This window comes from Tiliqua scincoides, chromosome 1 (genome assembly GCF_035046505.1).
Source record: "Tiliqua scincoides isolate rTilSci1 chromosome 1, rTilSci1.hap2, whole genome shotgun sequence".
In the NCBI taxonomy this organism is placed as follows: Eukaryota; Metazoa; Chordata; class Lepidosauria; order Squamata; family Scincidae; genus Tiliqua; species Tiliqua scincoides.
The window spans coordinates 213095443-213117663 of record NC_089821.1 but is presented as its reverse complement, the minus strand read 5'-3'; the positions used below and the strand labels follow the sequence as shown (position 1 = coordinate 213117663).

The window sequence follows — 22221 nt, the reverse complement described above, 5'->3', positions numbered from 1 at the left end:
TACTAACCCTGATAACTAAATGAAACTTCCAATTCCAAAGGCAATGCATCTCTGAATAATAGATACTGGTTACAGACAATAGCAGAAGGCTGTTGCCTTCATGACCTGGTTTGGAACTTCCAGGCATCTGGCTGGTTGCTCTGACAAAGCAGAATTCTACACTAGATGAACCCTTGGCAAGAACCCTTAGGACTACAGCTGGCTTCAGAGAGAAAGTCATGACTGGGGAAGGGAATGGGTTAGTTTTGGCATGTTTTCCCATCTATTTTCACTTGGCTTATCCAGGGCTTGACACTGTTCATCTTCAACTCTGAAGCCACAGACTAAAGGCCCAATCCTATCCAACTTTCCAGCACTGATGTCCCAATTACACCACCTACATGATTCAGGGCCCAGTCCTACCCAACTTTCTAGTGCTGATGTAGCTGCAATGCAGTCGCAAGACAAGGGAACAATGTTTCCTTATCTTGCTGAGGCATCTGCAACTGCAACCCCACCACCTAATGCAATGCATGCTCTTTTGGCACAGCCACATCCTTGGGCACAGCCACAACAGTGCTGGAAAGTTGGATAGAACTGGGCCTTCAGATGTTCAGCACGAGCACTAGAACTGGAGACAGACCCCAGCACCTGCCCAAAGAAATGAATTGTGTGTCCTGGCACCACTGTTGGAATCCTAGTACACCACAGCCTTTGAGTCACTAACAGTTCACCATTAAATGGACAAGGACTTAAGCCAGAGCTATTCAAACTGGGGTGTTGCGACACCCCAACCTGACAGCCCTGGCCTCTTTCCCCTTAAGGAAGGCAAGATCAAGTCATTCAGGGGGCTTCAAGGACTGGCATATACTCACCAGTCCCTGGAGCAAGTGTCTTGGGGTTGTGGGGAGCCCTGTGCAAGCGTCTGCAGGGCTCCCCAGCCTCCGGAAAGTTAAAGCGGAGCAATTGTGCTCCACCTCTGCAAAATCAGAAGCGGAATGTGATCACTCCGCTTTCACTTTTAGCAGTCTGGGGAGCCCTGCAGATGCTTGCGCAGGGCTCCCCACAGCCCCAGGACGCTGCTGCTGGGGCTGGTGATTACATGCCAGTCCCTGCAGCCCCCTGAGCAACACGATCCTGGGGATCACATCACTGCCTTCCCTCCACCCTTGCTGCCTCCCCCTCTGCCCTGCAAGAACTTACTGCGGTCTTCAAACTCCCTGAGAGTTTGAAAACTGCAGCCTTAAGCTATAACTGTGCAAACAAAAAGGTCTGATCTGGACGGTATATCATTACTGAAATAATGCCCATGAATGACTCTGAAACCTGAAAACGGCTATATAAGTGCTAAGGTTTAACATTTTCATTAAAATAATAAGAAACTTTACTCCTTAGCATATGTTCATTACCTAACAAAATTCCCAGATTCATAAGCTAAGCAAGGTAGCCAGTATGATAGTAACATTCAGCTTTAATTCCAGATTAAGGCTAGATTCAAAGCATTTTTCCAAAGAAACACAGGCATTTCCATTTAAAGTCACTGTAATGACCCTAGGAATTACTGTCTCTAACATTATTTCTTTGATTTTGTGCCTGTAGGCAATTTCCTCAAATACAATTAATGGTGAAGGTGAGGTGCAAGATAGTAGAAAAAATGATTTTCATTATTTGCTTCATGTGTAATATTTTGAATGGTACAAGTAATCATTTCCATTTATTATATTCAAAAAGATACAGAAAGCTAGACTAGATGGGCCTTTAGCCTGATCCAGCAGGGCTTTTCTTATGTTCTTATGAGATCACATGCATCTAGAGCTAAAGCAGACAGTTGCCCAGAGTCAGTCTGAAAATCTCCAGCAGGGACAGCTGATCTACCACTGAGGTAACTGATTCTGTTGCTGCACTGCTCTTACCATTATTTATCTGTTATATCTCCTAATATTCAACCAAAATCTACTTTCCTCTAACTTGAGCCCACTAAATCCATTTCTACCCTCTGGGGCAGCCCTTCAGATATTCCAAGAGTGCTATCATTTTTCCTCTCAGTCCCTTGATCTCCAGACTAAACACAACCTGCTCAATTTTCCCCATCAGAAACCTTTCTGGGTTTCTGACTTCAACATCTTTGTTATTCTCCTCTGAACCTGTTCCAATGTGTCTACACTCTGATTAAAGTGCAGCATCCAGAATTGGACACAGTCAACTGCATTTTCTAATCTAATAATTATCATTTTGGCACATTTTTCCAGGCAACCTCAGGGGATCTTTTTTTTCAGCAAGGAAATTTGTTGGAGTCAACCTGATTACTAACTTTCAACTTGTAAGCCATTCTTCCTTACCTTGGAAAACAGTCATATTTAGAAGTTCTTTCTCTTAAGGAAATTTTACCCCTAGAAAACAGCGCTGAGGGGAAAGGAATTTTCTAGGAAGTAACTACCTGCTTTTTAAAAATTATACATAGGAATATTTTTCCCCTATCCTTCCTTTTTGCCCCAGATTTGCCACATTTCCTTCTTTTTTTCTATGAAACTCATTAAGGCATACAGAGGATTTATACTTATGCAATGTTTCATGCAACGTTAGATTCATGCAATGTTATCATGTGCCTTCAGACTATCATGCTATTGACTACTGCCATTTTTAAAAGCTAAAAGCACTCTTGAAACTTGCCATATGTCTCCATCCCAGAAAAAGTATTTGCACACTCAGTAAGATGTGGCTGCATTTCACAGGATTAACATAAAGAAATGGTCATTTTGTGCCATAAGAAAAAAGGTTTTGTTGAAAATATGTCTTCTGAAATAAAAATGTCACTTAACAGTTGAGAACAAGCTGCTATCAGACTTTTGATTTAAATTCACTATCTAGAGTTCCGTTAAACATTTCCTGACAGCTTGGGCCACAATGCTTAGCTGGTGGTTTGCTGAAGTAGAAGAGACATATGCTGTCCTGACCTGACATTCTCTCAAATAGTGCTTTATACAAGGCAATATCCCAAAGATCTGAATAATGTTAGAGGCCGACATGCAATAATCTGGCTATGATCAATCTGCAAAGTAATGCCAGAATTAGTTGTCATTACATTATCTGTGAATGGGTTCCTTCTCCCCATACAAACTCCCTTTTGTATTAGGTCAATAGGTATTCTCTCTATTTCTGTAGATTTTACTTATGATGTTTTTATCCAGACCTTTCTCCAGTGAAGGCAGGTGGCTTAAATGGATCTTCCCCACATTTTATTCACAACAACCCAGTGATGTAGATTTAGTTGAGAGTCAGTGACTGGCACAGGATCACTAAAGAGCTTCATGGCTGATCCTAATCTGGCATGCTACCACTATCCTTCACTGCCATAACAGAGACACAAACCAAGCTCCATTATGATAGCATCTATGTAAGATCCAGCTGTAATCCTTAGCAATAAGGTGCTGAAACTCAGAATCATTTTCAGTTGTCTGCCATAGACCTTGAATCTACCTGATCCATGTAGCCCTTCTGAGCAATGAATTCCTAGTATTGAGGGACAGTGGTGTCACTAGGGGTGTGTGGGCCGCACCGGGTGACGCACACTGGGGGGGAGATGCGCACTGGGGGGGTGATGTGCTAAAATCGCGGTGGTAAAGAGTAACACCACATTATACACCATTGGATGCGGAATTTTGAGCTGAATGCAATGCAAAAAACCAGAATGAAATATCACCTTTGTATCAAAAGTTATGGTCAAAAACCTGGAGAACAAAAAATGCATGGATCCCTATGGAAGGTGAAAGTGAGCCATATTGCGCGTTTACTCGCGAGTAGGCGAACTTGACTTTGTTGGAAAGGGCAGGCTGAGAGGAATCCAAAGACACCAGAATGGTCCTGATCCAGTGAATGCAGCCCTCAAAAACACCTGAGAAGGAAGTCCCTCCCTCCAAGCAGATGAATGGATTGAGCCCTATGGAAAGCAAATAAGCCTGTTTACTTGTGAGTAAGCAAACGTGCCTTGGCTGGTGTGGAAGATCAGGTGAAGGAGTGTGCAAGGCTACCAGAATGGTCCTGATCCTATGCACCTGCAGCTAAACAAGTGCTCCAGAAGGCAGCCTTCCCCCTCCACTAAAAAGGATCAAAACAGAGGCTTCAGCTGATAAGGTGGCCTTTTTTGAGACTTGCAAAGCCAGGTGGATCTTGATAGTGATCTGGTTTAAACACAAGTTCTTAAATTGAACTGGGCACTGGGTAAGGCTGAAAACCTTACTGATGGGGGGGGGAGTTATTGTAGGCAGGCTACACAGGAAATTCACATGGTGGAACACGGCTGGCTTCTGCTTATTTAATTATTTGTTTTACTTTAATTATTCATACTTATTTATTTTAATTTGCCTGATGATGTCAATTCCACCATGACTTCACTTTTGGTGGGTCTTGGACAGATTGTCATTCAAAAAGTGAGCCCCAGTGCTAAAAGTTTGAGAACTGCTGCAATAAGGTGTTAGTAAGTTGACACCCTGGGGTGTGTGTGACACCACTAGTGACCAAAATCACTAAAATCATAATTTGGAAGAAAAATACCATCATGATATATATCAATCAATGCGTATTTCATGCAGAATGTGTTCTATCTTTGTTCTATCAAAAGGTACAGCCAAAAAACCAGTGAGGGTGGAGTGATGGTACATCACCACGCCCACCACCTGGGGTGTTGCCCCGCCCACTGCATGGGGGGTGACACGCTGGCATCCCGTACCCGGTGACACGAACCCTAGTGACGCCACTGTTGAGGGAGTACTCTAATGGTTTGATCGCCACCACATCAGCTAAGAGACTCACACATTCTCTGGAAAGTGCACAGATCTTAAATCTTACACTTTTGTAACAAACCTTTCTTAAGAGATGAACTGGATTGTTTTCATCTTAAATGGGGAGGTATGAATCAAAAACTAGAAAACCTTTTGGATCAGTCTGTGCTGTCAGCTATACTGCTCACAGGGAGCCAGTGTGATATGGCATATTGAAATAAGTGTTGACAACTTTGCAGGTTTCACAGAGAAACCAGAAGTTGCATTTTTTTTAACAGAAAGGCTCAGTCTGAGCCCTGCAGAGGCCGCAGACAAATGTCTACTGCCTCTGCTGGGCTCAGAGGACCCTCCGGAGGTGAAGGGAGCAGAACTTCCCTCAGCTCTGGAGGGTGGGGTAGGGAGGCATTTGCCCATATCTGTGTTTTCACTTAACCCGTGGGGTGTGTGTGTGTGTGTTCTGGAACGGAACCCCTGCAGATATGGGGACAGCCTGTACTGTAAACAAAGCTATAAATTATGCTGGAGGCACTCTGTCATGATCTAATAAACTCCATGGAGTCTGTATGTGACCGTACTTTGGAGATATGGCCCAACTGCTAGGATCTGCAAAGGCAGGACTTGGGACCCTAGGATCTCTTACACTGTACTGCACTACTACATTAGTATTCAAGGCCCAACAAAAGTAAGAAAGAGCTTTCTAATGTAGTAATATTAAATTCCCAATTAGCAGAGAAGAGATCTAGCAGGGAGGAAATGAAAAGGGCTGGTTGTCTCAACTAACATTAGAGAATGATAACTTCATTTGACTTTATATCAACACCAAATATGGTACTATCTGCAGCTGTTAAGCTATTTCTGTGCTGGATAATTAAGTCTCAGAAGGACCAAGACAAAAAAGCAGTTTGGTATAAATAATTACCAGGAGGCCCTGGAGACTGCTCTGCCATCTCCTCTGTTAGTTTATTGGTTTTGTTTTTTTTAATATATACAGTCCAAGCAATAATTCTGGTGCTCAGAATCTTAACAGCACTTCTCTGGCACCACTGAAAGGGAACAGCTCCTCCATATTTCAAACTAATTTACATATTTGTTGAAATATTTGTTGAATATATTCACATATTTGTTGAGTATATACTGGAATCCCCTGTAGAAAATGTGTAAAATGTGGAGAGCCTGTCTACAAATGTGCAGCACACATGTACCAGGGGTTGCAGCCACACATGGTTTCCCAGAAACAACTACCAGATTGTGGGAAGGGGGCTTGGGACAAAAACTTACATAAGAACATCAGAACAGCCCCACTGGATCAGGCCATAGGCCCATCTAGTCCAGCTTCCTGTATCTCACAGTGGCCCACCAACTTGCCTCCTGTTCCATTTTACTGAAGAATGAGGAAAGCTGGCAGCAGCAACAGTTCCTCCCCTTCCTCCCATAGGTTAGGAAGAAGAGCCATCTGTCTCCCTCCGTTGGCTAATGGGGATTGGGGAGAATGGAAGGCAACACTGTCACACAAGTTTCTTGGTTAAGAGACTTAGAGCACAATCTTATGTATGTCTACTCAGAAGTAAGTCCCATTATAGTCAATGGAACTTACTCCCAGGTAAGTGTGGATAGGATTGTAGCCTTATGCATCAGCCCTTCCAGCTCTCCCCACCAGCCAATGGGACTGCTCCCTGGAAGCTCTGCAGTGCTGGAGAAGCCTCTCTAGAGAATGTCCTCATTGGTTGATGAGGACTGCCAAGTTGAGGGCAAGCCTGTCAGCTGACTTGCCCATTGTTGCCACTGGGTAAAGGGGTGCATATTGAGGGTTCAGGGATTGATGGGTTGCCCTCCACAAGTATGAAACCTCAGTCCATTAACCTAGCCATTTCCTGATTCTGCTCCTATTTCCCAACATGTCACAGTTTATTTCAGAGAGCCCTAACAGATCAATTCAGAGTTCCACATGGTCCAGAGTTCTGCTTCCAGCAGTGATCAACCAGATATGCCTGGAAACAAAAAAGTGGGAGAGCTGCTACATGAAGGCAATAGCTCTCCCACATTGTTTGACATCAGCAACTGGTATTCCATTCAGCTGTATATTTTTTTCTGAAAATGGAGGTTCTATTTAGCCATGATGGCTAACTAACATTGATAAACTTATCAAAGCTGTTGCAAGAAATTGATCAGAGGAGCTCAAAATTTCTGATTGTTTTCTTGTGTACAGGATTAACATACTAAACAGCACAAACAAACCAAGGCTGAATTAACCCCAGTTCTGTGAGTTATTTTTGCCATGTACTCCTCTCCAGGCCCAGTGTTTCAGGGTACTTTGGGGCTGGGAGAAAGGGTGGGGAGCAACTTGGAGTTCCTGATCACTGCTGCCAGATGCTGCCCCCCCTTCCTGTTCCAAGGTAAACTTAGCTGCCTTGTGACGGGGGGGGGGGGCAGCACCTTTGCTATCAACTGATATGATTGCTAGCAAAGTATTGGGTATTTGTGGGCATTCATTTGGAACATGTGCAAGTCCCCAAGTCATTTCGAGGTAAGCCTTATCTCCTGTAAGTTTGTATTTTAATTTTTAAAAGCCATCTAAGCTAGTGACAATCACCACATTTTGTGGTAAATCTCAAGATGCTCAGGTTGATGGCTTGCTCTTCTCAGCTTCTCCATTATAGTATGTTGCCTCTCACCAAGACCAAAAATCTGCCTCTTTCCATCTCAGAACACCAGCCAATATACTGCTATTGGCTACCAGAGAGGGGATGGAAGAGAGAATCACCTTACTCCTCAGCCCCCTTCTCTTAAGGTCTGACTATGTGGTGATCTTGCAAACAAAAATGAAGTTGCCCGTCCAGGAGCACATCTTGGCCCATTAGAGTAATAATAAGAAACATAAACGAGCCCCCTGGATTATTTAGGGAACAAGCCTAACCAGGTCTACTCAGAAGTAAGTCCTATTTTGTTCAATGGGGCTTACTCTCAGAAAAGTATGGTTAGGATAAGGTGAACAGGAGGGTTTTTCTGAACGCATGAAAGCGCATGCTGGAGCTCAGCCGCCTGAGCCAAGCCTCCTCCTGCTGCTTGTCACATTGCATTGTGGGTCTCACCGTTAGGAGGCAGGGGATTCCACAAGTACCACTGGACACCACCTCAAGTACCACTGGTGGTACTAGTAACACTGGTTGAGAAACATGGCTCTAAGTGAACGGGAGGGGGGTTTAAAAACAACAAATTTTTGTGTTCTAATGACAGTAACTGGAGAAGGAGCGCACTCTACATACACCAAGGGATACTATCTTCAGTATTGTTTCAAGTACTTCAGGTACAGGTCCTGGCCTTAAAACACACAAAACTGCCTTATTTGAAATCAGACCATTGGCCTGGCAATGTCAGAACCATCCATTCTGGCTGCAGCAGCAGCTTCCCAGGAGGCCTTCAGACAGGAGTCCTTTCCAGCCTTATCTGGGAATGCTAAGGGACCAGTAATTTTCAACCTTTTTCGTCTCATGGTAAACTGGCAAGGCACTAAAATGGTCAAGGCACACCCATCAGCCTTTTACAATGGACAAGGCTCACTGTACTGCCAGCAGAGGGGCTCACATCCCCCAATGGTCCTACTGATAAATGACCCTCCCCTAAACTCCTGCGGCACACCTACAGAGCATTCACGGCATACCAGTGTGCCACAGCACAGTGGTTGAAAATGGTTGCTCTGGCATGCAAGGCTCAGCCAGCAGCCCTGGGGACCCTGCCTCCCAAATCGCTTCTGAAACTGTGTGAGTGAAGAGGCTGTTCTGTTTGCGGGGAGGTTTTGGAGGGGTTCTCAGAAATGGGAGCCTGGTTAGAAGGAGGGTGATGCTGGCTGTGCCTGCAAAGTGGGAAGGCATGGAGAAAGAAGGAAGAAGCTGCTTCACTTAAGAACATGAGAGCCCCACTTGGCCCCCAAAGGCCCATCTAGTCCAGGCTTCTGTATCCCACAGTGGTCCACCAGATGCCTCAGGGAGCAACCAAGACCACAGGAGACCTGCATGCTGGAGTCCTCCCTTGCACTGGCATTCTGAGGGAGCCCACTTCTGAACGCAGGAGGCTGCACATGCCCATCATGGCTTGCAGCCCGTGATGGACTTTTTCTCCAGAAACCTGTCCAATCCCCTCTGAAAGGCACCCAGGGCAGGTGCCACACCAAATCCTGTGGCAGGGAGTTACGCAGACTAACTACACCCAGAGTAAAGAAATGCTTTGCACGATGTCATCCCCACATCCTGTGGCAGGGAGTTCCACAGACTAACTACACTCAGAGTAAAGAAATGCTTTGCACGATGTCATCCCCACATCCTGTGGCAGGGAGTTCCACAGACTCTGGGTAAAGAGTCTTTAGTACGAGAGTCTTACTCTTTGGAGGAGGTGTTTGCCAGGAGGACGTTGTTGGTTTTCACCGGCTCCTTCTTCTTGCCTAACTTCGACATGGCTGGATGGGGGGGGGGGGAGAGCCGCAGCCCCGCAGTAGCTCCTCTCAGGCTGCAGCAGCACGAGAAGCAGCGTCCACTCCGTTGCTAAGCGACCATGCGGGGGGGCAATTAGACCATAGAGTTAGAGAGAGAGAGTCGCCACTGCGGAGAGCAGCCTCTAGCGCCACTTCCGGGTTGCAACTGAGCCAGCTCCCAAAAGCAAGGCGGTGGAGGTCCTACCATAGAGATGCGGAGGGATAGAGCGTCGCCGCGCCTCACTCATGCAGGCATTCCACCCCCTCCCCTGCGCTCAGCTGGGCGCTTGCTTGCTATAGTCTCTCTCTGTTACAACCAGCAGTGTACTTTAGGGGTGGGCGCGGGGGCTTTTCGCTTCGCCCTGCTGTGTACACTGTCACCTCCCTAGACAGCTTAAGCCTATACATGTCTACTCAGAAGTAAGACCCACTGAGTTCAATGGGGCTTACTCCCAGGAAAGCATGCAGAGGGTTGCATCCTTATGCAGCTGCCTCTTATGGAATTGGTCCACTTCAGTAGTGTTCAGCCTTTTTCATCTCATGGCACACTACGATGGCCATCGGTTTGTTGAGCAGTGACAAGGCACATCATGCTGCTGCTAGGGGGCTCAAGTCTTCTAATGGCCCTGCTATTAAATGACCCTCCCCAAAGTCCCATGGCACACTTGCGAACCGGCGGTGGCACACCAGCGCGCCACGGCATAGTGGCTGAAAATCACTGGTCTGTTCTGTCTTTCTGCTCTTGATGGTGCTTGCATGATGCTGTTAAAAACTCTTGTGAAAGAGCATCAGATAGGAGGTCTTGTTCTGGTCCAGACTAACTCCTAAAGAGGCATGCCAAATGCTACACCCACCCCCTCACCTGTTGGTGTGTCAGCTTCTGCCCCTCCAAGATGCCAGCCTACCATACTACTCTCCTTCACACTTCTGCTCTGTCCCCTCTTCGCAAACCAGGGACTGAGAAGAGGAGGATCAGTGGAGGCAGGTGCCCCCCACCAACCCACTTCTCAAGACAGCTTCAGCTGGCCTCATGGAAGAGCCAGCCCTGGAGAAGGTGGCAGCCCAATAAACCATCATAAGCTCCACTGGCTCAGGCCAAAGACCCATCTAGTCCAGCTTCCTGTTTTTCTAAGGAAAAGACAAAGACAAAACCCTGCCTTTTGCCTCCAAAGAGGTCCTCAGGCTGTTTACATTATTTTAAGCCATTTCTGCCCAACGCTGCACAAACACAACAGGGGTCAAATATGTACACCGATGGGGCCGAGCAGAAATGGGTTAAACAGAGAACGAGAGAGAGATCGCTAGCTGTTGGAAAGCTGCTGGAAAGCACTCACCATCTCTCAACTCCAGCCCCCTACATTTGGCAACCACACTACAGTACTTCTTGCCATTGTTCCTTATGCAATGTAGGGCTACTAACATGGTCTACACTGCAGGATTGTTGGAAATCACTTTCAGTCCTCCCACACCCTGTCACAGAGAAAACTAAGCTACACTGCAGGGCAGTTGTAAGTTACCCTCTAGGAAAACTTTTATCTTTGTATCTTCTCAGTAAGAATAGTGAGAGGTAGAGAGTGAAGGTGAGAGATTCACTGTTATGCACACTGGAGTGAAAACAGAAGATACATAAGGAAATTAAGCTGGGGAAGTGAATAAGGAAAGCCATTTAACAATTTAAATAAACAAACCCCTGCAGTGCCTGCCCCTTGATTACTAATATTCAGCAGCACACTCCCTCTGTGCATAGAAGTTTCAAGGTTTTTTTTAAACCTCAGTGTATTCATTCCCACATCAGCATCTTTTAAGTACTCTTTTTTACCCCCCTTTTGCACAGCACATTGCCTGGAAGTACCTGCTGGATCACAGTTGAAACAAGTGCACCCACAGCCATAAAAAATGGAAATGGGAAATAGGCAAATGCAGATGTAGTGGCACCAGCATAAATCCTCTACCTTCTAGGTTCAGGCAGCAGCTCATGACAGCACTGGCACTTTGCCAGGGTGGGGGAGTTAGCCTATCATAGCATATTTCCAAATGCTGAACTAAGGAGGTTTTGCAATGCCTTATATACCATACTGAGGTCAGTATTACAGGCCTCTTCTGGGACAGTGTTCCACCATACAATGACAGCTGCAGAAAAGTTTATCTTCTGCACCCTAGGTTCCACAACCCAAGAAGGTGGCAAGTAAAGCAAGGCCTTGTGACTCCTCAGATGATTGTAACAGGTAGGAACATGCAAGGAGACAAATGGTGCACAAGGTACATGTATCCAGCTCTGATTAGACCTTTTAGATGCTTTCGTCTGCTGTTATTCTTTTCCACTCCCTGCTTGAGTCTCTTTGCAACCTTTAAACTCCTTGCTTCATTTATACAAAAGGTCTGGAAGGGCATTTAAGTTAAATGTGAAATATATGAAAGCTGATCATGGTGACTTTACAACTTTTCTGATATACTGAAGACCAGAAAGCAGCCTCTGCTTTCAATGCAGAAACAGGTATAGTCAGTTCTCATTATCTACTAGGGTTAGGTTCCTAGAAAGCTAGTGGCTACTGAATTAGCAGATAATCACTGAGCACATGGGGAAAATGGAGTTAGGTTCCAGGGGACCCTCTCTATTATACATTCTATGAATTTTATGAACCTGAATCTTAACCTGCAGTCTATGGGACTGGGTGATACTAGGGCTAATCTACATCTCCAAAATCTGATGTTTCCTCCTCTGTGTTGGCTATCCCTCAACTTGTTGAAAGCCCAACAAGACCCGAGTTTGGCAGTGGGGAGGGAGTTGCTATACCTGTCATCCTCCACCTGTCTCTTGGCTCCTTCACTGCCTTGCTCCAGAGCAAGCCCTCAGGTAGCCTTCCAGGAACCTCTAATCATCAGCCTGTCATCATTACAGGGGTTGTGAAGGTTCAGTTGGAGTCCCTGAGATGGTGCCCAAGATAAAGGGGCAAGTCTGGAAGTGGACACAAATGTGTCTGACAATTCTCCACAGGCCAATACCAATGCCCTCTGAAGTGGCACCAGCACAGTATTAGCTGATAACAAGAGATAGGTGGCAATTCTGCCCCTCAGATAAGCAAATTCACATATAAAAAGGACTGTACAAGACACCCATTAGTAACAGTAAGGGCTAATGAGGCCTCCCATGAAGAATAGGTTCAGTCTAGACCAGGGGTCTCTAAACTTTTCGGCTGAAGGGCTGCATCAAATATCTGGAACGGTGTTGAGGGCCAGGAAAAAAAATTAAATATAAAATTTAAATAAATACAGTTGAGATGGAACTTAGATTAATGACTGAAATGAATGAATGAATGGGCTTAAATGTCCAGGTTTTCTCCAAGCACCAACACAGCCCAAGAAATAAAGCGCACACACTTAAATGGACCCCCATCCCTCCACCCCACAAGCGCAACTCTGGTTGTGTATGGTCAACTGGGCCAGAGGAGGCTCTCAGGGGATCAGAGGCTGGCCACGGGCCACAACTGGCCCCCGGGCTGGGTTTGGAGACCCCTGATCTAGAATATCAGAAATAATACTGTGGGAATACGACACCAATCTCAAAACGATTTTGAGCAAAATGTCAGTTCCCAGTCATTCAGAGTCAAGTTCATCCAGCTACTAATGACAGTAAGACAAATACATTGACAAAAAAGTTTATTTATACAAAACAAGACCGTATCAGAAAGGCATTTAAAAAAAAACTGAAGAAAAGTACTTGCAGAGGTGAGATGACAGCAGAAATGTTGTCTAAGCTGACTCAGGCATCATTCATTTTTGTAATATGTTTTGAGTGCAAGTCAAAATAGGCAGCTGCTTTATTTTAAAAACCATTTATACCCAAAACAATATTGTGTGCACAAACTGTTAAACCAAGCTGTTATTAAATTCAAAGGAAAAATGCATAGACATTTTTTCCCTCAAACCATTTTACTAAATATATAGGAAAAAATTATCCCTGAAACAGGCACAACACACAAATGTAGAGAATTCTTGCAGAGTTAGACCCATCCCCCTTCTCAGAAAGAGCACATATATCACCTGTGTCAGGTCATTACTGAGAAAGGCAGGCTTGTGAACACATCTAAATCCTTATCAATTCCTATCTCTGCACAGTGTAAGTTACAGTAAACTTATAATCACACAAAGAAGGGCTGGGCAAGAATATGGGAGGTGGGACCTGACCTCCCTTTACTTGTAATGGCCCAGCTCATTGTCTGCTCATGCATCCATCTGCTTGCTCCCAGCAGGACAACATTACTTGACCTCTCCTTAAAATCCACTATTTCCATGAAACCTTTGACAGAATTCCATGGTCCCTAGGCAAATGGCTCTCAAGCCTTTTAGCACCAGGACCCACCAGAAGTGATGTCATTAGCCTGGAAGTGATGTCATGGCCAGAAGTGACATCAATTTAGGCTTCAAACCTAAGCCTCAATCAGCCAAAGTGCCCATTATAGAGTGCACTCATGCTGTTATTTTGCATAGCTTGAAATTCAAACATTCCAGCTCAGAAGTCAAAGCAGAACACAGGTGTAGATCCTTCTCCTCCACACAGTCCTCCCCCTTACCAGCATCCCATCTTCCCACCTATTCAGGGCAAAGAATGAGGCCTCTCCTATCAGGAGCCTGCCCTGCCCAGCAGCTCTATACCCTTATTTTCAGCAGCGGCTAAACTACACAACCCACCTGAAATTAACTCATGACCCACCTAGTGGGTCTTGAACCACAGTTTGAGAAACACTGCCCTAGACGTAATAGCAACAGGGCATAACTATGTATGAATGACGTGACCTATTTATTCTGCCTTCCTTCCCCCCATATGTTGTCTCCATTGTGTTCTGTATTTTTAGACTGCTTCGAGATAGGATCTTGATCCCATCCATTGTAAAGCATCATTTTCATGGATGGTACTATATAAATATTGGGCCTAGTAGAACTCCACAGGCAGATGCTAAGATTAGATAGTGCCTATAAAGTGGAAAACATTACATGGGAATTTAGAACTTCCTGAGGGGTGATCATGTTCATTTCTTGCAACATATACTGTAAACTAGAGAGTCTTGTTTGCAAAAAACATACATTTAGGTGCTACAAACTTTTAGAACCCAAGTGTATTTGATTAATTTTGTTCAAATAAGAGTGACAACAAAAATGCACAACATGATCCTAAACCAGTGAATTTCAAACATTTTCACATGGCACATGGAGAAAGTACTGTGCTGCAGTCAGGGGACTCACACACACCCCCATTGCCCTACTAATGTATGACCTTCCCCCAAACCCCCGTGGCACAGCTGCAGACGATTTGTGGCACACCAGTGTGCCACAGCCCACTGGTTGAAAATTGCTCCCCTAAACTAAGTCACCTTAAGCACTATGTGGAATATACCGTTGCCAATACATTCTGGTAAGCAAACTGCTGATGCAGATGGAATCTGAATGTCCATTTTATGAATGTTTGCTTGCTCTCATTAATCTGATAATAAAATTGAGAACAGGTCTCAAATTGTTTTACAGCAAGGCCCCTTAAAGTTATATAAACAATTATTTGAGTAGTCCTCATGCTCTCTCACTTAAGCATGAGACGGTTTTTTCCCCATCCTGCTTACCCTTAGATCAGGGGTGCACAAACTTTTTGGCAGGAAGGCCACATCACCTCTCTGACACTGTGCCGGGGCCAGTTGCTGCTGCTCTGAGATTGTGGGTGCGCCAGAGCACTTGCTTGCCCGCTGTCCCTCATGTGGGCAGCAGGTTGTGACAGTATTGGAGCGCTTGCTTACCTGCCCACCTGTTTGCCCTTGTGCGGGGGACACATTCTGCTGCTCTCTGCCCTTCTGTGGGGGACACCACACTTCTAATCTGTGGAGTGCTAATATTCTGAAAGCAAACTATTTTTTAGCTAACTATACCACTAAGTGTAAACAGTTGATATGGAATCCCCAGTTTTGTGGTTGTATGTGGTGTAAAAAACTCTGCATCTTGATTCAAAGACAGATCATATTCAGAGAGAAGCAGAATTCAGAATATGTTCACCCTTGAGACCACTTAAACCCTCAAGTGAGAGGGTTGCTCTTGGTTATATTAATTTTTAAAATATAGCATGTATTTTGCTATGAGCAGTTTATTTTATAGTTATCAACTGTAGAGCATGATCCTGCGCATTGTCCCTCAGAAGGACCTCCAAATTCCATACAACGTGCTCCAAAACAAGTGTGCATAGAACATAGGCCTCTATGAACTGAAACCCTTCAAATTCTAAATTTTTCATTTCACTATCTTATTCTCTCGCAGGTGATGGGTACTGCTTGATTGGAGCAGTGAGCAATCCTGCCTAGTCAAATGACTGAGGAAATGGCAAATGTCAGACTAAGATCAGCATGTCTAAGAAGTTAAAGCCATTTTCAAATGAACCATTCTTGGCAGTTATGGGCATAATTATCAGCTGCTGGTGCTTTTTGATGAAACAGATAAATCATTTTAATCTCATAAAAACTACTTTAGTAGCCTTTGTAGAAAACCTGTAGTAGGAGACAGTATCACACCGTTGATTCTGCTGGATCTCTCTGTAGTTTTTAATGCCATTTTAAATGTCAAATGTAGCCGATTCCATGAAGTACTGCTTGAGGGTAGCTGGATGAGGATGTGTAAACCCAAAGCCTCTTTAGAAAAGACATTCACTGGTGAATGATTGGGGATTCATATTGGATGACTTATGAAAAAGTATCAACTTTCAGCTTCAGTTGATCTACCATCTGCTGGCCCCCAGAATAGAGAACTGGCCACTGTGATGCATATATTTCTTAAATTGATCATTGTTTACATGCTGTACATAAGGCTGCCCTTGGAAAGATTTTGGAAAATTTTAAACTGGGCCCAGGTACTGCAACCTGATTTGTGGATTCTATACAAAATTCATTAGTTACAAACATACAAAATTCATTAGTTACAAACATACAAGGCAGTTGTTCTTTAGAACCCTAAATAGTCAAGATCTTTGACATCTTAGGAAGCACACTCACAGTGGGGCAATAGAGTACTTCAAGTACCACCACCATTATAGGCAAGATAATGCTTTATTAGAATTAATAAAAGCTTGATTTACTCCTTTGCAATTGGACTGCTGTAGTGAGATTTTAATGTGTAATTTTATAATTGGGACTGAGCACTGTATTATGCTTGTTCCAATCCCATCTTGGGCAGAGGATCCAGAAGGTGATAGTTGCTCATCACCATGGTTTAGAAATTGCCAGAGTCAACCACCAACATTTTGATAATGAGTTCCAACTAAAGGATGCAAGATAGGAGATGAAGACAGTTGTAGCACTCTACCCACTCCTAAACTTGGAGACAGTCATCCTCATCTAGAATTTTGTCTCACTAAAAATGTTAAAGTTTAAAGCACCTTAATATTCAAACGTACATGAAATAAATCCACATTAGTTAACCTACTTATTTTAATACTCTCAAAATATTTGCTGGAAACAGAGCAAAGGCAAACTGCACTGGAAGCTTCCTACTGACAAATGTATTTTGTAAAAAAGAAACAACTATTTTTCCTCCCCAATTACAAGCAAGCTAAACCACAGATTTGTACTAAAGAAATGTAATACTACTTCTTGCAACTGAAGTCAATATGAACTAAATGTTATAAGTGCACAAATTTTTTTTCCTCCCCAGATCGATACTAAATCAGATTACAAGTGGCTATAACTATACTGTACAGATTACAAGGGCAGAAGGTCTGGTCTAGAGGGTTGAGCCTCCTTTCGCCTGAAGATAACATCCGAAAGTCGCCAGTTTATAGGCCACCGGCACTGTGCGACCTTGAAGCAGCTGACAAGCTGAGCCTAGTTATTCCATCTGCTCTGAGCATGGGAGAATGGAGGCCAGGATGGAGGCCAGATCAGAAGAAACATCTGAATTGTTGTAGCTCTTGAAAGATAGAGTCTTCTTTCAATTGTAAAAATCCCTACAGGGATTTAAATTAGCCTGCCTATGTAAACCGCCTTGAATAAAGTCTGAGGAGAAATCTGAGGACCTAGAAAGGCGGTATATAAAGACCTGTATTATTATTATTATTACTATAGCTCTTTTCTACTGTGAGAATTGCTAGGTTAAGTGGCACATTTAGAGCTGCTGAAGGCTAGTTCTTTGTTCAGGTTTTTTCTGCAGCTTTATATAGACTGTGTAATTATATTTAGGTCCTAAGGACTGAAGAAAAATGAACATGCTTTTTATCAAGTTATAATGGTTGGCAACCTTCAGTCTCGAAAGACTATGGTATAAGCCTACAGCACCCGGTATGACCAGAGGTCTCCCATCCAAGTACTAACCAGACCTAAGCCTGCTTAGCTTCCAAGATCACATGAAATCAGGCATGTGGAGGGTAACTGTATCAAGTTACAGTAAGGGTGCAAAATTCAGTCTTTTCAGTCTCTGCATTTATTTTTTCTTTTATGAAATACATTTTTAAAAAAACAAAACATGAAAGCTAATAATGCTCAATTTAAACTTTGTACCTAATGTGTTCTAAAAAGTATTCAAGTTTCCTTTGACAGAGAAGTAAGGGGGAAGCTAAGGAAATTAGAACAAAACATGATGTTTGTCTCTTTGGAATTTGAAACAGTTAGTTCAGGTCTACATCAGAAAACTAGCAACAAATATGAGGTGCTCTTTGGATTTTGTTTTAGGATGACAAAGTGCCTGAGTGCACCTGATAAAAAAAACCAGGTCTTTGCATGTGCTTTATAAAAATACTTTTTGCTGTTAGATTAGAAATCAGGCTTTGAGTACATACGACAATTTGTGACCAAAAGAATGCACAAGAATGATAGCCCAAAGGAAAGTTTCAAGGTCTGTGGTGGCATGCTATGCGGGAATCAAGTGTAGTGTCCAGGGGACAAGATTGAGATTCTCACAGATTTAGGACCACAGCATGCAATGAGAATTTTCCTAAAACATCACATACCCAAATATTCAGACATTTTAGAAAGAAAAAATCAATCAACACCATTCTTCAAAAAATGTTAACTTATTCTATTTTCTTACTTTGTGCAATCTGTGGGCTCTTAACAAGACAAACTAAAACTACATTCAACATTTTCAGGCTGTACCAATAAATGAAGTGCAACACCTTTATCCTATCAGAATCCTTGTGCTAAAAAGTTTTGTGGCAGAACACAGCCACCATACAAAATAGAGGGCCACTATAAAGGACCACTTGCACCATCACCACGATAGAACCAAAGAACAACGGTTTCCTGTGATACAATCTGGCTTCATAACATTTAAGTCAAGGCTGTTAACCACTTGCAGCCCACCAGACATGATCATAAGCATTGAATCTGTGCAATCAACAGGCCCTTGAAGTTGAATTGTGAAAACTACTCTGACATTTGCCATAATCTGAGACTGTTGTGACTGTTATACATTTATCAGATGGATAGTACCAGCTTATCCTTATCGACCTTCTCCTCAATAGGTTCTTTCATAATTTAAGGATACTATAAAGAAGGAACGTTTGCCATTGCTCAGCAAACTGATGTTATTCAGAAATGGGCAACTGGCTGTCTGGGGTCTCTTAAAGAGACTTGAATTGTGGCCCTGGGACTGAAGAGCAAAGGAAATGCAGTGAAAAGGAGACAGAAACCAGCCAAAGTTGTTGCATGCAAGAAATAGATATTGTGTATCAGAGTACTTCAAACCAATATATTGCTATTCTAGTTATGTAATTAGAGTAAGGTACAAAATATCAGGATTGAGTCTCATAGTGATCCTTATACTGACTATTCCTTATAGAATAAATATTATCCTATTGGACATTGGATTTTGGCTGTTCTACCCAGTGTGTAACCAAACAAGGACATAATATACAAGGTGATTTGAAATCCTACTTGACAAGGAAATAAGGTGTAAACGCCTCTGGAGTGTTACCAGGTCAAAGAAAACAATACTCCGCTAGGATTGTTGTGATGAAGCACCATAGCAGCAGTTCAAGAAGAGGAGCAAGATTCTTGCTGCTCTGTGTGTGTACATGCCAATGTAAAAACATTAACAGCACTGTGATTTACTTTCTGCTTTCAAGGGATCTGGGTCCAGATTTATTTTTCCCACATCATTCTCTTCATTAGGAAAGCTTTTGAGGTTTGCAAGGATGTTTTCCACCAAGAACCGAGCAGCTTCATCAATGTTGATGTTATCCTGAAGAGACCATAAGAGAAAGTTAATGTTTTCCTGACCACACAGTATAAATAAGTCAAATAGTCCCAAATGATACCCCCAGCACACAGTTTTACAAACATCCGCACTTCTGAAAGTTTAATACTGAGATTCAGATAAAGGTCATTTAAAGAAGTACAGTACTTCAGTTTTGTGCAGTCACCAGCAATGCTGTATCAAATCGAGATGTGATTTGACACAGAACATAGTCTTTGGTGGATTACAGAAGAGCCCTTCAAAGTAATCTTTGCAGTGTCATGTTTTTGTGTCTATCTGCAGCCCTCCTATACAGGTGTGTGCCACTTAATGGGGATACATTCTCCAATCCCCGTTATGTGATTAGGTCATTAAGCAAACATTCAGTCCAATCTATTGCCTTTGTTGTGTCAACAGACACTCCACTCCGTGCCAGACACTAACTGGCTGCCCAGGCTACTGGAGATAGATTGCTTCTTTGCTGTGTAAACAGACACTCTGCTGCAGGCTATGGGAGACCTGACTGCCTCATTAAGAACCTCTTTGTTGTGCTTTGACCACCATCATATATGACCCACCCATATATGGGTCATCATATGACCCACCGGAAGTGATGTCATGACCAGAAGCAACCTCAAATAAGAAAATTTTTAACAATCCTAGGCTGCAATCCTACCCACACTTATCCAGGAGTAAGTCCCATTGACTGTCATTGTTAAAAGCATATACAGAGTTCCCTGTTAAAAGTACAGATCTGTAACATGTCCCCAAATATGGTCATATACAATGGTAGTAACAAGTTTAATATATTAATAAAATATTGTATTGAAATAAATGGGGACCCACCTGAAGTTGTTTCATTACCCACCTAGTGGGTCCTGACCCACAGTTTGAGAAACACTGAACTAGAGCATTTGCCTAGAGCAGGGGTGCCCAAACCCCAGCCCTGGGGCCACATGCGGCCCTCAAGGTCTCTCAATGTGGCCCTCAGGGAGACCCCAGTCTCCAATGAGCCTCTGGCCCTCCAGAGATTTGTTGGAGCCTGCACTGGACCAACGCAACTGCTCTCAGCATGAGGTTGACTGTTTGACCTCTTGCGTGAGCTGTGGGATGAGGGCTTCCTCCACTGCTTGCTGTTTCACATCTATGATGCAGTAGCAGCAGCAAAGAAAAAGCCAGCCTCACTTTGTACAAGGCCTTTTATAGGCCTTGAGCTATTGCAAGACCTTCATTCATATAAGTTCATCTTTAACATATTCATTTATGTATACTTATGTAAATATTCAAATTTTAAATGTAAATTAATTCTTTTTTCCCCCGGCCCCCTGACACAGTGTCAGAGAGATGATGTGGCCCTCCTACCAAAAACTTTGGACACCCCTGGCCTAGAGAACAGAAGGTTCCTAGTTCAAGTCTAGGGGTAACCTCTTCTCAAGTTAAAGGTTCAAATGTCAGTATCAACCATCTCCAGTGACAGTGATTCAGGCAGGAGGGCTCCAGTAGATCAAGACAGCTGGCCAATTACTCCCCCACCTGATCCAGTCACTACAATCCAGTCACTTTTATTTGAGTAATCTGAGCAAGATGGATGGTGCTATGTATCTAGATTAGCATCCAGATCAGACAGATATCTGTACTGCGTGTTTTTCAATCAAATCTGAATGCACACCCCTATTCTTTGTCTTTTGTTTAACTATGCACAATTTGAGACAGATTGTGAAAAAACCATGTAATTAAATGACCAGCAAGACATCCATGCCTTCCTTCTTTGCCCTCATTCTGAAGGAGGGGTAGGGACAATCTGAGCAAGTTACTGATCCTGGGTGATATTGCTAGATTTAAACAGGATCATTTTCAAAGAAAGCAGGAAGTTGTGTGGTTACCATTCTTTCAAGTGTCACATGCATATGAGCTTTCTATCAGCAACTTTGAAGCAGTGTGCTCCTTAACCAAAACCACAGCCTGGTTCTAGATTTTCTGCCCTTTATATCATTGCCTATTTTCCCCCCTCTCCATATGACTGAACACATGAGCAGCACATATCATTGAACTACACAGGAAGATAGTAAAGATCCAACAATGAATTTAAACAGCTGATGAGAGGAGATGAATAAAACCGTCTGTGGCTGGCAGGAATTTTGTCGGTATTCTTGCCAAGGAGCATTAAAGAAGCCAAGAAGCATTAAATACAGTTGGCTGAATCAATTTAATCATTAGTACATTTTTAGAACAGCTGTGAGATTTTACCCTACAACTATTTTATTCCAAATGCAAGAAGTTGACAGCATTACAGTATGTTTACTGATGTACTCTATTGAATTAGAACAGATTATAAAAAAGCACACTAATCAAAGTTCAAGTTGTTTATACTATTTTGAAGAAAGGCAGTTCCTTTGAGTTTTCATCCGCCTCCCACAGTGTTGTCTACACTGAATTTCAGATGCGAGACTCAGTTATACCTAGAAATGCCAGGGATTGCACTTGGAAACTTCTACATGAAAAAAACATATGCTCTACCACCAAGGCACTTACATTGCGCAAAAATGGAGAGGCAGAGAATGTCACAAGATTCTTGTCAGTCCAGGTATCTGTTATGTATGCAAGTTATACAGGATCAACATCCTGCATAACTGATTGGCCCAGACTTATGGCTGGCCAATCGGGTGGTGATTAAAATCCTACTGTCCAATTGGCCTTCTAGTTTAGTGTTTCAACAGCACCAATTGTGGGGAATCTGGGGGGAGATAAGGGGTATAAAGCCAGGGGTGTTGCCTTGTGTTTTCATTGCCAGGTTCTGTTCTG

The 22221-nt window shown here is 43.3% G+C and overlaps 2 protein-coding genes across 2 annotated transcripts in view; both read right to left on the bottom strand.

Moving 5' to 3' along the window:
* Window positions 1–9205, bottom strand: part of ADGB (androglobin) — a 112747-nt gene extending 103542 nt beyond the window's left edge. The window contains exon 1 of the mRNA XM_066622752.1: window positions 9132–9205. Coding sequence (XP_066478849.1) covers window positions 9132–9205 — 74 coding nt within the window. The remainder of the gene's footprint in view (window positions 1–9131) is intronic.
* Window positions 9206–12862: 3657 nt separating this feature from the next.
* The window catches only part of RAB32 (RAB32, member RAS oncogene family), a 35409-nt gene continuing 26050 nt past the window's right edge, over window positions 12863–22221 (bottom strand). Inside the window, exon 3 of the mRNA XM_066615463.1 lies at window positions 12863–19425. Within this exon, the coding sequence (XP_066471560.1) occupies window positions 19276–19425 (150 nt within the window). The 3' untranslated portion in view covers window positions 12863–19275. The remainder of the gene's footprint in view (window positions 19426–22221) is intronic.